At 39.5% G+C, this 25,304-nt stretch overlaps 1 protein-coding gene across 1 annotated transcript in view; it reads right to left on the bottom strand.

Annotated features, from left to right (window-relative positions):
- Window positions 1-9,998: 9,998 nt before the first annotated feature.
- The window catches only part of Sgcd (sarcoglycan delta), a 381,874-nt gene continuing 366,568 nt past the window's right edge, over window positions 9,999-25,304 (bottom strand). Inside the window, exons 7-8 of the mRNA XM_050138660.1 lie at window positions 19,890-20,013; window positions 9,999-18,257 (exon numbers count right to left, since the gene is read on the bottom strand). Coding sequence (XP_049994617.1) covers window positions 18,084-18,257; window positions 19,890-20,013 — 298 coding nt within the window. The 3' untranslated portion in view covers window positions 9,999-18,083. The remainder of the gene's footprint in view (window positions 18,258-19,889; window positions 20,014-25,304) is intronic.

The following is a 25,304-nucleotide window of genomic DNA, read 5'->3' as shown; positions in this document are numbered from 1 at the left end:
ATTCCACACTTTCTTCATCCATTCTTCCATTGAAGGACATCTAGGTTGTTTCCAGGTTCTGGCTATTACAAATAATGCTGCTATGAACATAGTTGAACAAATGCCCCTGTCATATGATCGGGCATCTCTTGGGTATATTCCCAAGAGTGGCATTGCTGGGTCCAGGGGTAGGTTGATCCCGAATTTCCTGAGAAACCGCCACACTGCTTTCCAAAGTGGTTGCACAAGTTTGCATTCCCACCAGCAATGGATGAAGGTACCCCTTTCTCCACAACCTCTCCAGCAAGAGGGAATTTTTAATGGTGGTGGGTGTTAAAAACGAACAGTTCCACTTGGAGTGCAAGGGCAAAAATTAAATTGGAGATTTGAGTCTTTTAGTGCAGGACAAAATAAAAAGGCCAAGGTAGGGTGGTGAGAGTGTTAGGGACTCGTATGGCTGAGGTCAGGGGTGGCAGTCATTCTCTATGAGGCTGTGTCCTGTCTCCAGGGTCCATGGGTTGGGCGTGATTTTGTTGTGTTGTCCAGACCACTGATATGTGAAGATTTACGTCAGTATGGGCTGAACTGTACTCTCCCCAAATTCTTAGGACTACAAGTAGTTTAGATTTAGTTAATTTTTAATTATTTTTTAAAAAACAATTTGGAGTATTTTTTTTTTATAAATAACATGAGATATCTGGGAGATGAAATCTAAATCTCAGCAAGAACTAATTTGTGTTTCTTATGTATTCTGTACATATACCCTACAGACAATTACAGTCGCTGCTTAGAATGACTGCTGCTGGCATGTAGCAAAGACAGGGGCTATGGAATTTCCCTCCTGTGTTTATAAGAGAGACTTTTGGGAGGTCCACTGTACCACAAAGTAGTTAAGTCACTGGGGCCTCTGATCTGTACCCATCTAGAGGGAATTAGCATAATCCTCTGTTTGGGGTTCTAGGACAGAGGAAGACAGTTTCCTACTGCCTCACCATGAGACCCCATCTCCCACAAGCGTTCTGTCAAAATGTCCCAATAGGGTACCACTGAGAGCCTGTCCCTGGCCAAACAGGTGAGGTCTTACAACCATGGACTTTTACTCTAGAAATTGTGGGTTGAATATTATTCTTTTAAAAAATACTCAGCCTCAGATATTTTGCAGTAGTAATGGAGAAAAAAAGGCATGACTGATATGGAGAGTAGTGGAATACATACACAGGTCTTCCTAAAATTAGAAAGGCCCCTCTGTGTCTCTATCCTCTATGGACACCAGCCTTTGCCCTGAGAGCCATGATTTGGCTGGAGAATACCTATTTGGGGGAAGGCAAAAAGGTTAAAGAAAGTGAGCTAGTGGTACCATATTACAGTGTGTAGGCTGAATATATCTACTTCAGAATTCTTAGGATTCTGAATGCTATAGAATTAAAAATTTAGAATTTGTTTACTTGTTATTATGGCAATTTAATAGAATAATTTTAATAATTCTCTACATAAACAAATATTCATAGTTAGGCTGTTCTACTCACAGAAGGATTTGTGCTCAAAAAGTCTCAGATTTTAGAGTTAAGATTTTTGGATTAGGGGTGCACAGTCTTTATCAGTTATTTAGTTTTAAATAATAGAGTTGGACGACTAAAGTAGCAGTTCATAAAACAGGAAGAGGGGTTCATCATTGCTTGTTGGATTGACCATTGTTCAGGACTTTCTTGTATGTGTGAGAAACTTGTATTTAATTTTTTCCTGCTTGTTTGTTTTATTATAATATTTTTGAAATTATAGTATAATCACATCATCACCCCTTTCTTTCCTGCAATCCCTCCTATGCAACCACCTTGCTCACTCTCAGATTCATTGCTTATTTTCTGCAGTTACTGTTATGTGTTTGTGTGTGAGTGTGTGTGTGTGAGAGAGAGAGAGAGCAACAGAGAGACAGACACACATACACACAGAGACAAAGAGAGGCAAGAGATCACACAAAGAGAGTATTTCTAAATACATATATACCATTTACTCAGTCTGTATGCTACTTTTATGTATATCTTGGGTTAACCATTTGTTACTGGATAACCATTTGGGGTGTTCTTCCCCAAGGAAGACCATTTATTCACTCTCAGGATTGCCAAGTTTTCTGTAGTTCTTTGTTTAGGGGCAAAGCCCTTTCCATGTTACAATGTCCATTGGTGTAGTCTTTGTTAAGGTGGAATGTACACACACACACACACACACACACACACACACACACACACACACATACACACACTCATTTAATAGAGAGGCAGATGTTGTTAAAGGAATAATGAACTACATACAGCATCATGGAGGTGAGAGAAATGAGTTTTGATGTCTGAACATCACGGAAGGATGGGTTGAAAATGTACCCAGCTATGGTAGCTTCTATGTAATTTTAGCATTCAGGAGGTGGAGACAGGTTAGCCCTTGAGGAAGCTGATGAGGTAGACTACCAAATCCATAGGTTTCAGGCTCAGTGAGAGAGCCTGTGTCAGTAAATAAGGTGGCAAGCAAATGAGGAAGACACCTGATGTTCACCTCTGACCTCCACATGCATAGTCATTTGTACATGCAACTCCACACAGCAAATCACTACACATGCAGACACATAGTCATATTCAGGTATATCAGACACACACATACAAGTGCAATATATATGTATTTCAAATCCAGTTTAGCCAAACCACCAACCAACCTACCTGAAACGTTGAGGCTAGAGGAAATATGTAACTCTAATGAAATTGGATTAATTAATCTGTGATCAAAAGCTCTATAAGGTTTTGTCACAATGAATTGACAGATATCCATTTCAAGTTGTGACCAAAAGTTCCCTTGGTTCCTTCTTGCATTTTTTAAAAGAGGAGAAGACTGGGGCCATTCCTAACCTTGCCACAGATCTTTTATGAGACCCAATTGACTTAAACCTTGAGCACAAACAGAACACGTATGTATGACTTGTTCTTAGATATCAGCTCCATAGCAGATCTTTGCAACTACCATAGCAACTAGAACAATTTCAAATATCTCATTCTTCTGTGGAATGGAGGAGAAGGCAACATTCAATTTGCATTATTCTCTACACTCAGAAATCTATTCAAACTTGGCCCATTGGCAGATTTGAATAAATAAAGTTGAAATTAAATACTTTAAAGCTCAACTTATAAATCATCTTTGTTTATCCATTGTACAGAATTAATGATTATTCTCAAGAGAACGGAAGAAAACAGGAACAGTCATGCTTATATTGCTTTAATGCTTTAAAATGATTTTTAATTATCTTAAAAATACATATATTTGCCATTTACAGTGTACTGCATGCTTGTATTCTCCAAAATCCACAGGTTGATATTGTTGCCCCTAATGTAGTAGAATTAGAAGGCAGAGAGAGCCTCTGAGAGGTGATGGAAAGCCAAGGCAGGACCTCGTCAACTAGATGCATCTTTTTATTTTTATTAAAAGAAACCCCAGGGGGATCTCTTGTCCTCTCCTTTTTTTTGTGTGTGAGGACATAAGAATTTGGTAATGTGAAACCTGAAAAAAATTCCCTCACTAGAACCATACTGGCATTCTGATCTCAGACTCCAGAATCATGAGAAAGAAATCTCTGGTATTTTTAAACAACATAGTTTGTGGTGTTTTGTAGTGGCACTGACAATCAAGAATTAACAACCCTACTTTAAAGTAAAAGCAACCTCAACTTAACATCTCTTATTTTATACATGTGACATGTTCTATGGCTCCCAAATTATTTTAACTTATCTTCCAATGATTGGATATGATGGGATTTATGTACCTATTACTCCAACTGTTGAGATAAAAGGCAAATTGTAAACTATATTTCTTTATCAAAATGAAGTAAGTAATTTTTGGTCTACAAATTTGTTTCTTACAGATTTTTTGTGCTATAAAACATGTTGACTTGGTGATATAGAATGAGCAGATTTTATTCTTATTTTGGGAAAGTTTTACTTCACAAATACTATAAATATAAGAATGACAAAAATGCCCACAGCATCGCCACTCAAATATATCAGTTTGCTTATCTTTCAGTTTCTGTAGAAATGTTGACTCTTGCATATACATCACTTTTACACATTTGTCATTAAGTTTTGCCATATTAAAATAGAAATCCTATTTATTTATTTATTTATTTATTTATTTATTTATTTATTTATTTATTTATTTATTTTTCGAGACAGGGTTTCTCTGTGGTTTTGGAGCCTGTCCTGAAACTAGCTCTTGTAGACCAGGCAGATCCCTGGAATGTCTTTTTGATAGTTTGTGAACTTGAAACACCATTGTCTAGTTAATGTCTCCTTCAATGATAAGGTAGCATTGTGAGACTTTTTTCATTTCTGAGTTCTACTGTTGTGCAGAAGTCTTTGAGAACCACCTTTTTTATCTAAATATTATTGGAAGGGCGAATTTTGAAAATCGGTTTGCTGGGTCAGAAGCTATGAATATTTTTATAAGCTTTCTGACAGAACACACCAGTGCCTTCTGTCATCAGCACACAGATGTGCATCTGTCTCCATCCTCTGCCACCAACATACAGATGTGCATCTGTCTCCACTCTTCTGCCATCAGTGCACAGATGTGCATGTCTCCATCTTGACAGAAAAAAAAATATGGAATCTCCTAGCATGGAAGAAGTTATCTGTGATCTTAACTCTCAGCTATAGGATCTCCCTCCATGCATTTCTCAATTTTGTAGAGAAATATTTCTTTCAACTGTCATAATAATGTGTACTTTACTGGGTTATATTCAGGGTTAAATAATAAAGTATAAACCTATTATTTAACATGATCCTTGACATTCACTGTTTAACCAATCTGATAGAAAAACTAAAGATTAAGGCATCTATTCCCCGTGAGACTATGATTTCCCAGATTCTTAATATTGATCGTCAATTTGAGAGGATCTAGAATCTTCTAGAATATAAGCCTCCAAGCACTCTGTTGAGAGATTATCTAGATTAGGTTAGTCCCTCTAGATAACTCTGTGAGGTATTATTATGATTGAGTCATTTGATGTGGGAAGAGCCATCTTACTGTAAGTATTATCATTCCATGGGCGAGGCTCTTGGACTGGACAAATAAAGCAAACAGCCAAAAGTGGTGATGCAGGTTGAGCACTAGCAATCACCACTCCCTGCTTCTTGCCTGAAGACACAGTGTGACCACCTGCTGACAATGACACCCTTGCCATGATGTTCTAGTTCCTTGGAAGTGTGATCTGATGTCAGCCCTTCCTGAATGTTGCTTTTGTCAGGGATTTTGCAACAGCGATAAGACATTAATGAAACCACATTTTGTAATAAATTTAACTACATTTTTAGTAGTTTATATGTATTATACTTTACGATCATTTAAATATTACTAAAGTCAGATTGCATCCTACGGTGAATACATTTTTTTTTTGACGTAAGTCTCATGTAACCCCAGGTATCCTTAAACTCAGTCTAAATTCAGAATAGCCGTGAACTTCTGACCTGTCTGTTTATAGCTCCCGAATTTTGAGATTACAGGTGTGCATCACTATGCCTGACTTTACACTGAATATTTAATGCAGTGGCATATTCTTATTTTGTTTGAAAACTGTCCATTAATTCTGTTATAATTCCCAATGACTTAGCATGGAAGAAAATGAATATTTTCACTTATGTGAATTATATATACTTATTATCCCTTTTACAGATATATTAATATATTGAGAGTTTTATTATTAATCTGTATTGAGCACTTTGAATATTTAATCACTTATTCTAGTTTTCATATTATTTACTTTTAAAAAGATATATTTGTAATTATATGTGTGTGGGTCTGTGCACATTTGAATGCAGGTGCAGGGGGAGACCAGAGACTGTAGCTCTCCTGGAACTGGAGTTACCACTGACTTGGGTTTTGGGAGTCAAACTCAGGTCCTCTGCTAGACTAGCATATTCTTTTAAACATGGAGCCACTTTTCCAGCCCCACTGTGTGTTTATTTACTTATAATAGACCTTCGCCTGTAGATGACAGTGAGCTGAGGGAAGAAGGGACCTGAGAATTACGTATGCTGTTTGGATGTGGTAGTGTGTGCTTCTCATTACAGCACCTGGGGTCTGAGGCTGGAGTAGAACTGTGAGGTTGAGGTCAGCCTGGGTCATGAAGCAACTATCTTTAATACCCGCCCCCCCCCACCACACACACAAAGTCCTCAGAACTCCCCAAACAAACGAGCACTTGATGGGCTAGTTTCTCCTCCCAGTTTGTGGGTTAAATTATCATTTGTCCTGTAATTTTGTCTTCTCTTCCATGTTGTGTTATAACTGTGCATTTTAGATCTTGGTGCATGCAGCATGCAAGGCTCTGAGTTTCCCTAAACAAGGGGCACATGTTTTTATAAGAACATAAGGACTCCACAGATACCAGATAACAGCAGTGTTCTTAAATATGGTCCCCTGGAGATAATTCAAGATATGACCCCGAAGTTTTTTGACTTCAACCAATAAATGGCTGATCAGTTTTCCAAATATCGGTCTTATGATCTTTATGTCTTTCCCTTGGTTTGTGCTGATAATCCATCTGTTTTCCCAGCATCTTATATTTCATATCTGTGGCTATTTCATTATCGTGATTGTCTACTGCAACCTCAGCGAGTACAGAAATCACACACATCTTGAAAATGTTATCTTCTCTATGGTTGATTTGTAGTTTTAAAACTCTTTTAGTGTTTTGTCTGGAATCTATTGCTTATCTTTGCTATTTGTTTCCCATTTGATTATACCTGAACATTTTATGTATATTTCTTAGAACATTTTATATATATTTCTTAGAACAAAATGTCTGTTGGGTAGGATTCTAAATACGTAAGTAAATAAACTTGAGGGAAAGCAAGAAAAGCTCTATCATTTTTATCTCTTTACAGCTAAGGGTTGGTCATTTTATTCTTCACTGTGTGGAAACTGTATTTTTCTTAGCATAAGATAAAAGCACATACCATTCTTCCACACAAAAGTTTATGTGCGTCTGGCTGCATGCGCACTATACTTAGTATATGTTGGATTTATACAGCAAAGAGTATCAGACTTGGCGGAGTTTTCTCCATGAGAAGCGCTTTATAGCTGCTTGCAAAGCAAACACTCACCTTTCCTTTAATGCTTGGTGAGTTTTTAAAGTTCTGTATCTCACTGAGATTTTCCATTTTTTCATATAAAGAAATTACACAATTTTTAATTTTACACATGTACTTTTAAATTTTATTTTCCTGTTTTAACTATTTATTAGCAGTAATGACCCTTTCAGATTATTTTTAAAGACATGAAGTTTAGTACTCCTTCTCTTAGTCTATATTTTTGTCCCCGTATTGATGCTTTTGGAATCTTATGGTGAATGTTTTCACTATGTCTCTACTTACAAATTAAAATGTTTTTATATCTCAGAAGACTTTCTATCCATATAGTTTGTAGTGAGTTCTTAAACTTTTTATTTTTGAAAGAGCATCTCATGATGTAGTACTGGCTGGCCTGGGAATCAGAGATCCACCTGTCTCTGCCTCCTGGGTGCTGGGGTTAATGGCCTGCACCACCTCATTCCACAATTGGCGATATTTAAAACTTTCCATTCCATACCTAGGCTGGTTCCTTTCTGAAACCACAGATTCAATTATGGAATGTTGTTCACTTTAAATTTCAGGGATCTCGTTAATGTAGAACACATGATCCATTTATATTTCTGTTTTTGAGAGAATATTGTCGGAAAAGTTTAATTTTTGCATTCTGATGCTCATGGACAGCCAAAGAGAAGTTACTCTTTGCTGTCACGTAGAGGTGTGTATATAGTGTGTATACATCAAGCCTCGTACATATGTATGTCTGTGTTTTATACTTTGTAACTTTGTAGAAGCTACTTGATAGCGTGATAATAGTTTCTTTCCATAATTATAATTTAAATTTTTCTTGTTCTTATTTGTTATGGTTTTATACTTTTGTTTACTGTTCATTTAGTTGCTTCATCATGTATAATCAATGATTTGGGGCATATTGTCTCTCTCCTCAAGTGACATTAAATATATATATATATATATCACTTTAAATATTATTCTTTAAGTCTGATTTTACTGTTGATTTTTGCCTATCATTTTTTTTAAATACAGCTCTTAACAAGGCCTCATAGTAGATGAAGACTAATTATTTGGGGTTATAACAAGTTTCTTTGATTAATAACTACTATCTGAAACTTCATTACTTTCAAATGCTTGTCTTCTACTTGAATGGACTATAATTCAAAAGATTATATTATCACATTTTAAAGTATAACGTGTTTTTTTGATATTTTACAAGTATTCATGATTATGCTTTATTATTTGTGCCAAGGAGACTCAAAAGTTCATCTTTCACCCTCCTATTGAAGAGCAAAGAAGTATTGGAGCAGCAAATTGATTCTCACTTGTTGCCAAGTGTTCAGTATTGTTGAGCGTTATTAAAACATTAGCAAACACAAACTAAAGTTAACTTGCCATTGTCCTTAGCTGGAGATGCCAATTCCTGTGTGCTACTCAGGGCTTCTTTTGAAATGTATTTATTATGTTTATTACTCCGTGCACAGATTCTCACTCCTGTCCCTTTAATTTGGCTCTGAGACTCAAGGAGGATGCTCCATTAGAGAATCTTACACGATAGGGTCATGATACAAAGAGATCTAGCAGTTGCTGATTTATATCTATTTGCTACTTTGGAGAATCCCCTTCTTTGAAGAAAAGAAACACAACCATTTTTCTTTAAAGCTTCTTAGTTTTTACATATACTCTCTAATTTTGTATTAACAATGAAGCCAATAGTTCAGTTTGTCAGTATTTGCCTGCATTTCTCCCTCTTGAGTGCTTCTTTATCTTTTTAAACTATGATTAAACTTTTTTTTTTACCCAATCTTTTAACTGGCAACTTAATTCTCTTTGATTTAGATTGCTTTTTTCTTTCTAAACACCATCTTTGGACATTGATTGCACCCTGCTCTGCAATGAGACTTTTACTATAGAAAGCCCTTTGCTTTGAGGAATCTGTTCCTTCAGCGTTATTGCGAGCCGGCAGGTAAATTTAATGAGAGGTAGCCTTTGATGAAAATACAATTGTAAATGGGAATTGCTTTGTCATATACAGGACATGAAAACATATGTGATAAAATTTTCTCAATAAGGAAATTATCTGCGTTATAATACAATCATGATGATTGATGTAGGTCTGCGTTCAAGTTATTAAACTCTAAATTTAAATGCCAATATTCTAAGTTTTCAGATAGATAAGTAGGTAAGACCCTAGTAAAATGCATTTTTATAAGGTAAAGTAATTAATGGTGGAATTAAGGGTTCGTGATGAGGACCACAGAGAGATGACACATGCGGTTGGGAAGCACGGTATTCTGGGGCGGGTGGTGCTAGATGGGAGGCAATCTATGTAGATGGAACACATGGCACGCAGAAGAATTTGTCACTGTGGAAAGAGAAAAGGATAAAATGTGGTAAATGAAGAACTGAGTGTGATGAGCAGATCAAAGAGATTCTACCTTCTATGCTGGGTGCTCTCGCTGTGCTCCATATGGGAGTTTGCTGGACTATTCTTTGAAAAAAAGATAAAAACTGACTCGACCAGGATTAAGTGCCTGACTCTATAATCTCACAAGGGATGCTTATTGAAGGGGTATCCTCAGTAGGGAACGACTTCTTCAAAGACTCGGAAAGCTGAATAGTGAGTTCTTTCTCTAAATGCTCATATGGGTGACCTAGAGAGTCATTAAGAATAGCTTTTCCCTTGACCTGTTCCAAATCACGACTCTCAAATTGCAGGTCATGCTTACCTTAAATTAACCTCTCTTTTCATAAGACAGTCCATGTGAGTCACTCTCCAAGAGCCAAAATGCCTCAGCTGACATGTTAGAACATTGATCAAAGCCATGTAGAAGAGAGATTAATGTGGAATTTTACTTGCTGTGAGAGAGGAGCTCCCTGAAGAAGAGGACAAGGTACTTTCCTTCTTACCAATCATTATTTTTTATTAATATATTTTACAAGACTGCAGTTGAAATAATATTAAATACAAATTTGTTTTTTATACAGAAAGTGTAATAAAGTTAAAATAGTTCCTTGTAATTCATAGCATTATTGCAATGCTTACAAAATTTTTGCATAGAGTGTGCAAGGATCGATGTTATTTAAAACAAAACTAAAACACTCTTCTCACATCACACCAAACTTAGAGGAAAAAAGAAAACAAAACAAAACCTAAAAATAACACAAAGGTCAAATTCAGATGAGGTTCATTTTCCAAAGTTCCTAATCGCCAAACAAACCGACTTCCATGTAAACTTCTAAGACCTCACCTTTTCTGTTAAGCGCCCCAGAGTGTCTTCTCTGGGTATTCAGTCCCATCATGACGGCTGTCGTGCTTTCCTATCTAAAGCATGGGGTACCTTCGGTAGGTTTCTGTGGCTTTGTGGTCTCTCAGAGGGAAAATGCTGACTAAGAGAGATGAGAAAAATGTATCCCACTTCCTCATGGAAACATCAGCTAGAAGCGGCTTTTGTGTGACTCTAGCCTATGTAACCTGTCAGTTCCCTTTCCTTGGCTGTGATTTCCAATCTTTGTCCAGGGAAGTTGATGACAAAAAGACCCCTTAAAGGTGCTCATGCATGATCTGCCATTTGGAAACTGACACCATTGGAAGGGAAATCCCTGACTGAGCCAACCAGAGTTCACAGTTTACAGTTCTAATGAATCCATTCTAGTGAATGAGAGGTAGACACAAACAAGCTCTAGCCCTGGGGCTGAGTGTGAGAGTGTCCAGACTCTCCACTGTCATGGGAAGGCTGCACATAGAAACACAAGCAACCCATCTTTACAGCATCTCTGGGTTCGGGGATACCGACAGGATGACTGTCACAAGGGCATAGTGGTGTGTAATCTGTTCAGACAGACCTTGGCTCAGTTAGGTTTTCCGACTCTTATGGACCAAACTCCAATTCTGTGTTCAGAAGGTGCCAGTGTTCAAAGCTACCCAGTTATAATGAGCTGTTGGTTGTATTCGCTTCCTGCTTTTTAGCTACAATACCTACAGCCTCAGGGCTGAGGGTGGGACACCAATATAAAAGAAGCGCCCTGGTTAAGTAGAGAATGGCTATCATTTCCAACTCATGAGAATTGGTGGTGATGGCCTCTTATGGGAAGAATTCTGCACCTTGGAGGGATATGGCCTTTAGTGATACTTGTGATGGGCTGGGGATTAAGTCACTACAGAGTCAAAGTGGCTTTCTTCGGGTAGTGTTGAATGCTTAAGATGGACTCCTAGGTGATTCTCAGTGCCAGAGATTGAGCCCCGACTTACTTGATGATTTTATTTTACTAGAAGTAAAGGGAGAGAAGAAAGCCTAATATGGTCAAGGATCTCACATAAGACATTTGATTTTTGGAGGGAGCTGTAGGAGAAGGAAATAATATATCTTGGGAACAAGGCATTGTTCATCCATACAGATGCATTACCGAGCATCCAGATTTTCTCCTACATACGAGACTCACAACTGAGATGCCCTCCAGTCCTAAGAACTAGGAGTCTGACTTAAGAAGACTCATACCCCAAACAAAGCAGTTGTTTGGTTTTGTTATTGTTGTTCTAGACTCTGTAACTTAGTCAGGCTTTCTACATCACCACTCCACATACCCACACCTTACTATTGTATGCGACCCTGATAAGAAACTACAGAAAACGGAGATGTGAAAGTTTTGTAGTCTATTTCATTCTAGAAGGTCTGATCTAAAACCTAGGAGGAAGCACTCCCCAGAAACTTGAAAACGAACTTGAATGTTAGTGAACTGCCCAGGGACGAGACTCACACTCTGGCTTGGTCATGAGGTCCCAATTTCCTTATCTGTAAACTGGAACCTTGTTGGGAGCTCAACTCTAAAGCGCTGTTCAGAGGAAGAAATAAATGGGTGCAGATAGAGCGTTTAGCACAGTGCCCAGTGCAGAGTTCAATGAATATTAACATACCATTCTAATAACGACTGGAAAGTGGAGTCTAGTTCCTTTCATATCTTAGGGGAGGCTGTGGATCCAAATAAGCCTCTTGTTTTATGCATGAGTTTTGAGGACATGGCTCTTTTCATGGTGAAAATTTGATAGTCTTTCCCCGCCCCCGTTCTGAAACAAATAACCATGGCCCTCAAGATCCTGGAATCTCTCGAGTCAGGTGAATGGGAGCCCTAAACCCCTATCGGCCACTGCCACCTCTCAGTCCTCCGACAATCCACTCTCAGAAGTAAAGTCTGAGAAATGAACAAAGTAAAGTAAAAATGATCAGTCTGCTTTGGAGTTTTCTCACTTTATGAAATCTGAGCTATCTCTTCTTCCAGTGACAGAGGCCCATTAAAGTGGGCTTTGAAGATACTTTGGGTATTGAGGGGGTAGATTTTTTTTCTTTTAAATCTTAAATGTTAGTTTTCTTTCTTGTTTTCTCAGCAAGGGCAGCTTCAAGTTTGTTGTATTTAGTGAGGAAGCAAAAGCCACATACTTGTCAGTGAGGATGGCAACAGGCTGAGTGAGGCTTTTGGCTGAGGACTCTGACTTCCTAGTAAGACAGGTAGATTGGGACTCCAAAGCCACTTCTTGCCTGTGGCAACTGTTCCTTTGATCTGTTCCAATTGGTAGTCTCCAAGTGTGTTCTGATGCTGCCTGTTGTTGGGTTTAAGGTAAGGGGCAGCAGCTGGCATTGCGGTAGCTCTATACTTAAAACTCTTTAGGGATGGGTCTGACGGCATCCTTAATGTTGCACTGTGGCATAACCCCCCTATGCATCAAAAGCTCGTGAAATTTTCTCTTCCTCAAAAGAAGATACTGATTTCTTACTCTGCCCATTTCGGCAAAAGCAAGATAGGGGAAGGGACCAAATAATCTGTGTGAGCGTGGGTGTTCCCAGGGGATTTTCTTCTATACGTGTGCTCCACCTAAACTCAGAAAGAGGACCTCCCACAAGCAATTATTTTCCCTTTGCCATTCAGACCTGCCTTGACAAGTTTCAAGGACTCCATTAAGAAGAAAGCTTTTAGGACTCATAGAAATCACATTGCTTTAGAATGTGCTAATGCCTACGGTCTACGGTGCATTGTGCTGCCTGAAGCAGCGGGCGGGTGGCTGCTTTATCACTGATCAGTGGTTTGGTTTTCTGAATGGGAAATTCAGAGGCAACTGTACAATTTAAAATTCCGATTGCCACAGAGAAAGAGATACGTCTGACATCCCGGTGCAGTAAGCTTCACTATTTTCATGGAAATATGTTGAAACTGGGAAGCCTTCCTCCAAGGAAGAAGTGATGAAAATCTGCAAGAGAGACTTTTTATCTTTGAGATAAAAGGTCTGTTTTCTAAGGTCGCTTCTTTCATTAGATCTGTTCCCCAACTTGCCTGCTACTGGTGCACCATGCAAGTGTACCATTCAAGAAACTGATTCTTTATCATCTTGTCTTTGTTCCTAAGAATTCCTAAGGTGTGTGGTATGGGGAGGGAGATCTGGTTTTGTTTGCAAGTTGCATAAATAAGTTTTTTTTTTCTTTTATTGATCCTTAATAAAGGATCAGGTACTTAAAGATGGATGAATTCAACACTTTGGCCCAAGCATTATGCTATCTTTTGTTTAAGATAAACAAAATGAGGATACTCTCATTGGGTCTGATTTCATTGGCCAACTTGATTCTTCTAATGCATTCAGAAGGAAGGAAGGGGGCTTTCCTGTAGTGATGTAGATCAAGGACCCAAAATGGTAGATATTCTCATTGAAACACATCCTGCCTCTCCAAGGTAAATACTCACACCCACAAAGGTTCATTTATCATGATGCCGTGTTTATCACAATAAGCACAACACCACTATCAGCAAAAGGGGCAGACCTATGGTAGCAAGTGATTTAGTGTGTGAAGATGAAACATATTCTTTCTGTATTCCCTCCACTCCAAGAAAGCAAAGACCCAAATTCCGAAGAGCAAAAACAAACTACCATTCATCTGGTCACTTCTAGAAATGGCTCCATAGAAAACATTTCACTGTTGATTCCTACCTATATAAAGATGTTATTGGTTTGCTTCCTTCTAGTTATTTATTGGTCTAACCTGGGGCTGTAGAAAAAGTGGCTACAGTTGAGGTATGGGTAACAGAGGCCATATAAGGTCAGAAGTATTTTCTGGAGAAACTGGGTGTGAAAGTCTCTCTCTCTGGCACATGGGAAGTTGCAGATTTTGTGGGTGTAGATGGACTTGAGTATTTTTAGGGAAAAGATTGTGAATCAAGATGGCTCTTCTTGGCTCAATTCAGGTCAGGCATTGCTCACTTGAGAACCATTGCTCACCCGAGAAACACCCAGCCGGGAGCCACTGAATAATGTGGGAGGAACACGGCTTCCTCATTCCCAAGCTGCTTTTCATTCCACTTTCTCAGTTACCCTAAGTCCTCTGAGCTGCCTTCTCTCTTAGATGTGTCCTTCTTAAAACTTCAGCCAAGTTTTATATTCCCAAGCCCCCGTGGAAACACAGGCTACTCCTTGTTCCTGAGAAATCCACCTTCTGTCCCACCATGTCTAACACAGTCTACAGGTGACCTGTAGCTCTGGGGTCAGCAAATGTTTTCTACAAAGGGTTGTATAGCCATAATGTTTTTTGCTGGCCATGTAGCCAATGGTAGGGGTACAGATGACATGGCTCATATACGACATGTGAATGTCTGTGGCTATGGAGTCAGACTTGGGTCTCCAGTTTGTTTTTTATTGACCCTTCCATAGGGTCAACCCTCACGTATTCTTTGGTCTATGGTTTATATATAGAGAGAATGACATGAAGGAAGCTAAAAGCTAGTTCAAGTCTTTCAGTGCTATTCCTTAGTCATGTAACAATTATGAAACCACACACCAAGTTTCTACCTAGATAGATACGACCACGGAGCTCTTCAGAACCTAGGTCATCTTGAGGTGGTCCCTCCGAGTGAAACTACCAAGATTTGCCAAACAGATGTGCTGAACAGAACTACATGATAAATGTATCTGGAGATCACATCTTGATTTGTAAAATGTTTTCTGAAGAATATTAGCATACCAGAAGTTCTAGGATGCTAAAGATTCATTTGAATCCTGTTATCCCACTAGCTGGTTAATAGACCCAGGAGTGTGATTGTCTAGAAGATTCTGTATATAAAGATTAGAAAGATTCCTATTTTCAAAAAGTTGGGGGTCAGTAGACATTAATATAAATGCTGACCTCCCTCTCTTCAGAATTCTGGTGAAAGCTTTTCTCATGACCATGGACAAATGTTCTGGTTGGAGAGCATTGGGTGGGTGGGTTGAGGAGGAGTTCATTGACAACTAAGGATGCATCTTAGTTTCCAGTCTGAACTGAGATAAGTAATCTTCTCATACCAGAGATCCTCTGATGTCCTGTGGTCCTTTAACATAACTGACAGCCAGAATTAGCCAGAATTTTATATCATTTATTGCTCCAGGGATGTCTTGATTTATATCCCCAATTACTATTTTATTGTGTGTTTGTGTGATTCGTTTGCTCTAGGATTCAATTCTGCATGTGTGACCACCATATTTTCAATTGTCATAAAATTCCCAAGGAATAGGACTTTTATCCCACAATTATAAATGAAATCAGAAAAGTTCAGGGAACTTTTTTTTCTTCTTATCCAAAGACAATGGGTGTGAGATGGCCAAATGGAAAGGCAATTTGTCTTCTTAAACAAAATGAAACGTCCCCTCCAACCACCCCAAACAACCCTATCTTCTTTATATACGTAGACACAAGGGACTTCAGAGTTATTTTTTAGCTGAAGGATATGGGGTAGATACTTCTAATAGCTAGGAAGGGCTTTTTGTGTCCTGAAAATGATACCCGTCTGTGATATTGGCAGATTCTGACCGAAAGAGCCTATAAGAGGTTCAGTAACCTGTGGCCTCCTATAGGATCCCTTTTTAGATTCCCATGCTGCAAATGGAACAATTTTAAGTTCCTGCCCTAAGATGGACCCACCCAGTGCCTCTGCATAAGATACACAGAGAGGGTGAGCAGAACCAGGTCTGGCCTCATAGCCAGAAGTCCAAGTCATGGGTCAGGTTAGGATAGCCCCTGCTTTGTGGTAATAAGCAACTGAGGAGTACATTCCATGGGTGCAAACCTCAGCCTGTTTCTTGCTTGTCGTATCAGAAATAGCGAACCTCTTTCTTGTCTCCTATAACAAACTGTTCAGCTTGTGGAGTAAGAAAAATTAGAACCTTGTGGAGTACAAAAACAAAAACAAGTGTCACTCAGGCCTGCGAATACAACTTCCTTCAAGATTGTAGGGCCGTGGCTTCACCTAGTAGCATCAAGGATGAGCTAAGCCAGTTCTTCCTCTACTCTGGGCTCCTCAGAGTCCAACTGTGGAAACCAAACCATTTGGCTTGTCTGTCAGTTTCTGCTGCTCCGTCTAGACTAAACCATTTCCCTCCAACCACCCAAAATAAACTACAGGTAACAAGATAGATAGGATGTGCTTCTCCTTGCTGAGTGCATTGGCTTAAGGCATAGGCACATTTCCCCCTCTTTGAACAGAGATGGTGTAATCCCCTGTCCCAGCACAAGAGCTGGCCAGGGTGACCCTGGGGCATGGCAATGAAGGTAGGGTGAGAAGAGGTAGCTGATGGCGGGAATTAGACACTATTTCCATATATGGGGATCGGGTGCTGCTGAGCCCAGGGGACACAGTGATTCTGATGAGGACAGATGACTCTGTTTATATTAATTTGCCATGAGTAACTCTCTGATTCCTAGAGAAACACAACAGTGAGTTCAGGACTAGGAATACCCCAGCACTGACAAAATATACAAGAGCAAAGCAAGAGAGTTTATGCAAGCCCTTGAGAATACGACATGTCTAAAAATGGCCCACCCATCTCAAGAAACTTATGAAAATTAGCTAGCTTCCCTATAGTATCCTTGGTTAGATTTCCATCTTAAAATAATGACTCTTGGGATCTGGGCTCACTCTTTTGTATTCTGACTGATTTAATGATTTTTTTTTTTGTCCATTTGTTGGGTAAAGTCAAAAGTGAGAACCTAAAAGCTTGGGAGACAGTTTTCCCTTAAATGACATGTCTCACCCATGTATTATTTTCCTGTTTGGCCATTAAATAGCTTCAATCCTATGGCAGAGGAGCTGGTATCCTCTTCTATTCTGATTCAAAGCTCTTACTCGCTGACTGTGGGAGAATATGTGAGTTTAAAGGAAGTAGATTAAGTAGAAGTTAGGTGAGTGGTTTACATTCTTTCAGAATTCAACCTCTCTGCCTCTATTCATTTAGCCACACAACTCCTAGTATGTTGGTTTACAATGGTAGGATGGCCATTTTGAGTTTCTGTGGCTAGTTTCTATGGGTATACCCTATCCTTGTCTTGAAGAGAAGAACTTGACCAGCTTGGCTGAAGCTAAGAAAGGGAAACCAAATATATATGTTTTTAAGACAGTCTCACTCCATAGCCCAGGCTGGCCCCCATCACTACAAATTGCCTGGAGGTGGGGTTACAGATGGGTCAAATGTTTATCTTTTATACTAATATATCTGCACTGGAGAGGGACCCAAAGATTCCCGCCATCACTGCCTCTAATGACTCAAAGAGAAGCTAGGTGATTACTTGAAAATATTGATGGATATTCTGTAAGTGCTCAATCCACTGTGTGATTTGAAATTGCTCGGGGGAATGCTGATCAGAATGAGTGCGTAGATTCTGTCGTGTGGGTGATGGGGGTGGGGTGGAAAAATGACAGTGGATAATGTCACAGGGTCACCCATGGTTCCTTTTGTACTGAAACCTCATTTTATACAGAGGATATATATATATTTATTTATATATATTTATATATATTTATATCCACTCACACACACACAACCCACACATACACACACTCATACACGCACGCGCGCGCACACACACACAAAAGGTCTTTGATAGGCTTTCTGTGTTCTAGTAAAAATAGCTGGCAGCCAGTGTCTCAAGCCAAAAAGGGCCTTTATGCTGCCGACAATTGTCCACTATGGATAGTCCTTCAAAGGCAGACACTTGTGTTTATCTGACAAGTGGAACCAGTTCCTGCCTGGGACAGGAATAACCTCCCATTGGCGCAGACGCAGACCTCGAAGACCTTCTGCCTCGTTCCCGTGGGTGTGTAGGATCCACGAGGCAGTCTAGGTAGTTTGATTTTCGCAGCATCTAACTTAATCTAGAGAGAGGAAATAGGAAAGAAAAAGTCAGTCAAGAGCGGCCATATATAAGTTCTTGAAACTCAGAAGGAGCTGACTATTCCATTCAATTTAAACCTCACAAGTACTGATTTGGGCTGAGCAGTGTTGGTAGTGGGGGTAAGACAGCCTCTATGGGGCTGGAGAGATGGCTCAACAGTTAAGAGTACTGGCTGCTCTTCTAGAGGTCCTGAGTTCAATTCCCAGCAACCACATGGTAGCTCACAACTATCTATAGTAGGATCAGATGCCCTCTTCTGGCATGAAGTAGAACACTGCCATACATAAAATAAATCTTAAGAAGACAGTCTCAAATCCTAAGGTCACCCACACCTATAATCTAGCAAGATTATGCCTTAATGGTTGATGCTAGCATTTTGCAAAATGTGTGATATGTAGAATAAGAATAGTGTCGTAGAGTCCCAGAGGACAGTAGAATAGTTTGCATTGCCATGCTTTAAAAGATTAGTGAGACTTCCTCTTGCTTTCTTTTTCTAATGGTGGCACTAATATTCAACAGAATACTATATATCTATATACATATACATACATATATCTATATATCTATATATCATCTATATCTATATCATCTATATCTATATCTGTATATATATAGAGAGAGCACTGTGGTGAAAGGTGTCATTAGGTTTTTTATTATCACTGCCTCCTCCAAAGGTCATGTTTGCGTGGCTATGAGTTGCCTGTATGAGTCAGTTTGTGTTTTCATGAGCATGGCTTGCAGTTCATGGCTATTTGGAGAAGTGGTTGTTATAATGGGAGACTCTATGAGACAAAATTCTTTTCAAACAGAAAAAGCAAAAGTCTAACTAAACCAAACATTTTTAAAAGATGCTCACTGAGTGGATGTCATTATGCAAGCGAGCTAGGCACGCTCTAAGTAGATACCCAAGGTGAGTAGTGTTTGGTCTTCAAAAGTCAGGCTGGCCTTTTAGTTTCCTTCTTAAATAAAACAGCTCACCTATGTACACTTCAAAAAAAATCCCTTTGTTATCTGAGTCAAATTAGACTCTTGAGGAACTTGGCTTAATTTGTCTATAAAATGACAAGTGGCATTTGTGTTCCATGACTGAGGTTGTGTTGGGGTAAGGAGAGTCAACAATACTTTACTCTTTGACCATCTATTCTGATCCTGCTAGCTTCTGTTGGTTCTGACTCAGGGTAGTGATAAGACCCGGCTTATCCATTCTCAAAAGGAACCCAAGCACAAACATAAAATAACTACATGTAAATTAAATTCATTTTCAGTCACATGGGTGTGACATACAACTTAATTATGTGGGTGAAAAAAATCTTATTTTAAGGCTATGAGAGGAGGGAGAGAGAGAGGCAGGGAGGGAGACAGGGAGAGGGAGGGAGAGAGGGAGAGAGAACTTGGAAACAGTGCTCATTTTCACAGTTCTATTATTCTGGCACCTAATAAAGAATGAACCAGAACTCTTATGCACTATGTGTCTTTTACTAATTCTGTTTAACTGCCTCGTGGTCTCCTTGGGTTGATACTATGTAAGAATATCCTCAGTACAAACCAGCCTCGGAGAAAGGTTGGCTCCTCAGGCCAGTAGACTCGAATTTCTGACCTTCCCACTCCTTACCTCCCCATCCTTGGACTCCAGTCTCAGCTCACTTCTGCAGGTGGCTTCCATATTACCTGCTTCTGCATTGATTTCTACCCCTTTCGGTGCTTCCATCACTAGAGATCGTGTTGGGGACTCCAACCTGAAATACAAGCCACAGATTGAAGGAATTTGAGGAAGCAGATGCTCATGGCATTGCAACAGCTACAGCAAGCACAGGAACCTAATCTGTCTAGATTCTGCATTACAAACATACAGGTCTGTGACAGAGGTCAGGGCTCTAGACTATCTTCTCCACGTTTCACAAAGGTGGTAAGGAAGGTATTCTGGGATCATAGCCTTATCATCTTATACCTGATGATTGTTTTAGTTTCTTTATTAGTAAAATTAAACAACTTTTTACCGATAGCTTCTCTTCTATGGTTATTACTATTTTTAAAAGTATGAGGATTCTAATACCTACCTTTCTAGAATGTTTTCACTCTGTCCTCTTGTCTGGATCTTAACAAGGCACAGTCAGAACAAAGTTAAAAAAAATAGATCTAGGTGGCTGGAGAGATGGCTAAGCAGTTAAGTGTGCTCCAGGGGTGCCCAGTGCCCTCTTCTGGCCTCCTCTATCATCTGTGCGCACATGCACATACAACCCCAAGTACATACCAGTCAGGGTCGCCCCCTCCCCCGCCATCTACAAACACATTTAAAAATAAGATCATTTAAAGAAAATAGATCTAGGTGGCTGGAGAGATGGCTTAGTGGTTAAGAGTGCTCCAGGATATCTGATGCCCTCTACTGGCCTCTTCCACCATCTGCACTCAAATGCACATACAACCCCATGTATGTCCTGCCCCATGAACCCCCTTCCACCATATACACACACAATTGAAAATAAGATCATCTAAAATAAAAAAGATAGATCTAAGAATCAGACAGTCTTAAAATCAAGCTGGGAGGTGGTGTCTTTATTGTGATGATTGATGTTATGCTTTAAGTTTAAAGTACAGTATCTAAGATACCTATAAAACAAAACTGCCCCTATCCTCTAAGCCCCACTTGCCCAAGGACAGATAACTTCCTGGAGTGCTGGGTCTATTGTTCATGTAAGGTAACAAGATGTGTGGTTTTGCTTCTGTAAACAAGCTTGGTTGCCCCAATTGCACAGCATGTATGCTCCATCACTTGTAGGCAGAAAGTATGTACATTAGGATGCGTGCTTGCCTCTGATTGGATGAAGGTATAAAATACATAGTCTTGTCAGTTCTGCTTTAGTAAGCCCCTGACTAATGGAATCTGGCATCATACTCTGCATATGCATCTCAGGTATGGACTTGGCCAGTTTCTATTGTCCTATTTAATAAAAACTTTTCTTTATTAAAATTTATTCATGGTCAAACTGATGAATCTCTGAGTGACTTCAGACCTATAACATCATAACCACAGAGAAAAAAAGAAGAAAGAAAAAGAATTGCCTAATTTTTCTCAAAGCCTCAGTTTCTTTACTTATAAAGCTTAAGTCAGGCCTGGCATTAGAAATATGACTTGATCTAAAACATTATGATTTTGGGTAGAAGATTACTTACCTGACATTCTTGGGAACCAAACATGTTTCCAAGTTTGGAAATTATTAGCAAAGTTACATTAGACCTTGCTGGAGCATCTTTGTCTGAAAACTCATAATGGCCTCTGAGTGGCACTCAATTGTTTTGGGCTTTGGAGCATATTGAGACTTTTCAGATTAGGGACAGTCACCCTGTTCTGGTGTTGGCATTGTTATTATCCCAGCAAAAAAAAAGAGTTCCTGAGTCTTACCTTATAGAACTTTAAGATTTAGATTTATAGAACCTTGTAGATTTAGAATAGACTAAGGGCTGCCTGGATCTGAGAGGGGAACTCGCTGGGACATGAAGAGGCATCACTTTGGGTAGCAGAACAGTGCTAGATATCTTGATTACAGTTCAGCACTGAGTCTATGTCTCTATGCATTTTTGAAAATGCAAACTAATGAGTCAATTTTATTGATTGTAATTATAATGGGAAAGCAGGGGATGCTATGCCTCCAAAAGTTTTTTGACTAGCCCACTTTAATGAGAAAAAGCTCAATCATCCCGGTTAATATTCTAGATTTTAACAGTGTTATCACATAGGGATTCATAAAGAGACTCTCTGTTACATAAAAGAAGCTCAGCCAAAGAGCAGGACCCAGTAATGACTAGAGAATTGCCTTTCTTCTTCAGGTCAGTTTCCCTAGTTAATGTTTCCAACTTTCATATTTCTTGAATGTGTTGAAAAGTGATATCATCCTTTTTGCCAATGGCTGGCTACCTGTTCTATTTTACCACTCCATACGTGGCTAGAGCAAACCCTTTAGTGCCTCAGGAAAATGGCCACAAGGACAAACTAGCTAGTGAGTTATCACCACAGAGAGATCCCTGAATATCAAGACAGGTTCTGGGAAGGCTCCTGCACCCTTCCTGTTCTCAACCACTTCCAGGAAGCAGCCTTGTCTTTGAGGGTTTCCCCGCCTTATAATAACTCCACAGGGCCACCATACTTCTTTACAAAAGGCTTTCCATTCTACTTAGTTCATTCTTTTCTTACTGATCTCACTCCCAGTGTGTGGTGACAATCTCTCCAACCCATGGTCTCATCACAAGACCTTCATCAAGGTTGGCCCAGTCAGGCATGTTTTTTCTTATTATAGGACTTACTTCATTTGCATAGGGCCTTTCTCATGGCCTGGGAATGATCTCAGTGCAATGTGGATGAAGTTTTGTTACTAGCACAAGAGGAAGCGGTGCCTATGCAGGGTACCAAGTCTATATTTTCATTTAATCCAGGAGCTTGTCTCATGTCGGTGATCTTGCTTCTGAGACAGGCAGGTAATTTGGGGCCATTTTCCTTTTATCTATCTATTCTTCCTCTCTCCCTCTCTCCCTCCCTCCCTCCCTCCCTCCCTCCCTCCCTCCCTCCCTCCCTCCCTCCCTCCCTCCCTCCCTCCCTCCATCTCTCCCTCCCTTACTTCTTTCCTACAGCTTGGATGACCAAGGTAGATTATCTGGAGTTTTATTTTTGCTTCTACTCATATTAATCTCTTTCTCCCTGTATCATGCATCTCCATTCTTTTAACACTACTTCCTGCCCAGCTCATCAGCGACACTGCTGTCTTCCTTCATTCCCTTTCCATCTCTATCTCCTCTTATTTAACCAGTTAACTCAGCATTAAACTCACCCCCCTCTCTTTGGTAGACTAGGTTGTCACTTAGACTATTAGACCTTCTTGTAACCATTTGTCTTCAGTGTTTCCTTCACTTTACTGGACTTTACAGACAGATATAGAGTATCTTTCTTTTCAAAACCTCCCTAATCTTCCTAGGGAAGATTTTGAACTCCTATACTACCCAGCCATTTAGAATTTGATCTGATTTACTTTGTTGGTCTGTATTCTTCTTTTAGAAATGTATTTATCACTTTTGTGTGATTGGACAGGTATATGTGCCACTGTGAACATGTGGAGGTTCTCTCCTCCATTTTGACATGAAATTCCAGGATTGAACTCAGGTTGCCAGACTTTTACTTCAAGTTGTTACCTTCTGAATTAAATTTTTGGCTCTGGTCTTATTTCTTCCTACAACCATATTCTCTAGTTTTACTGAAGATTTATGAGGTGACACTGTAAACACGCATCCTATGTGGGATCTTATTCTTCTTAAAACCCAGTTACTTTAGTGCCCTTATAGTTTTGGTTGTTATAAACAGGTAACTATTCTTAAGAGCCTTGATCAGGGTTATATTTACAGTCAAATGGCAGAAACCAGACTTTAACAAAATTTAGTAGAAATCAAAGTCAATATGTTGCTTACTGGGCTGTATCACTTCTAGGAAAACTGTTTCCCCCCATCTATATTGCTACTTTGTAAATAGATGCTATTCTTTCTTCATGGATTTAGTGCTTGTGTTTCCAGGATGTGTCCATGAATGACAGCGAGAGCTAGCACCATACATGACCATGTGAAGCACATCTCACATTCTGTCACAAGTCACACAACCGTTCTCAAATTTAAGTGTTTACATTCGTGATACCAAATCCCAGATAGACTGAATATACTCATACATTGCACCTAGCATTATTGACATCAAATCCCAGATAGATTGAATATGCTCGTACGTTGCACCTAGCCTTCACAGTGAGAGAATTCATGAAGAGACAGTTGGAGGCAGACTGAAAGAGACTCGACAAAGAATATGTGCAGGGCTTAGATGACATGGGGGATAGGATGCTGTCATTTAAGGCACCAGAATTTGCTTTATCCTTGTCTATTAGTAAATGCCTCCAGGTCATAAGAAAGGCTCTGAGGCAACTCCAGCCTTGGAGGTGCCAGAACAATAAGAAAGGGAGCTACTGTGGAAATGCTCCATTGTAGAAGGCGATGTAAGAACCATGCTGGTATGGTCATCTCCCGGGAACAGACACAAGAAGGTACCCTACTGTCTGCTTCATAACCCTTCTGTATGGCCTCTGTTATTCAGGGTGACACATTACAGTTTACTCACATGCTAAACTTAGTGCTAAGCAAAAAAAAAAAAAAATTCCTTCAATTGCCTTGGGAACCATAGAGGGCAAAAAACTTCTGAAGTGATACCTATCCATTTCTGACCACAGATCTGCAACTAGATCATAACTGCTTATTTGGCATAAAAGGGAAAGCAGATTTTCTGTTGGTGGCGAAACATTGAGGACTCTGAGGACTCTTGGAAACGGAAGGACTATCACTGAGAAAAAAAATGCAGCCTCCAAGAACAAAACATAGAAAGGGAGAGAATGACCAGGAAGGAAGGCTAAGGGCCTAAGTCAGGTCTTAAAAGGAATCATTTTCTTTGTGAGTTTGTGGAAGGACAGTGTGCTGGGCTCAGTAGCTGATGAGTGGTACCAACACATTTTCAGATGCTGCCTTACCACAGGGCTGTAAACTCGGGTGCCCACAGGGACGAATTAGACAGCACTAGTGAGCAACCTACAAAGAAGGTTTACGGGAAACAAAAAGAAAAGCTCCAGCAAAAAAGTACCTACAACTGATGCTGGCTGGGCTATGAAGCAGATGATGGAGATGCTGTCTACAGATAGCTGCTTCTCTAATGTCTCTGTTACTCAGGCTTCTGATTTTTCAAAATCTAGTTTCCCCTAAATTCTACAAATAAATGTACAGTCTTTATAAAAATATAAAGAGGGTCCTTTGTCGAAAATGAGGTGTTCATAGGTTTGGGGATTAAATTCAACAAATGGTGCTGGCACAACTGGATGTCAACCTGTAGAAGATTGAAATTAGACCCATATCTATCACCTTGCACAAAACTCAAGTCCAAATGGATCAAAGACCTCAATATCAGTCCGAACACACTGAACCTGATAGAAGAGAAAGTGGGAAGTACCCTACAACA

Source organism: Alexandromys fortis, unplaced genomic scaffold, assembly GCF_014885135.2.
Source record: "Alexandromys fortis isolate MF-2015 unplaced genomic scaffold, M_Fortis_MF-2015_v1.1 scaffold_11, whole genome shotgun sequence".
In the NCBI taxonomy this organism is placed as follows: Eukaryota; Metazoa; Chordata; class Mammalia; order Rodentia; family Cricetidae; genus Alexandromys; species Alexandromys fortis.
The sequence above is the reverse complement of the archived record's forward strand: the minus strand, read 5'-3'. Positions and strand labels throughout refer to the sequence as shown.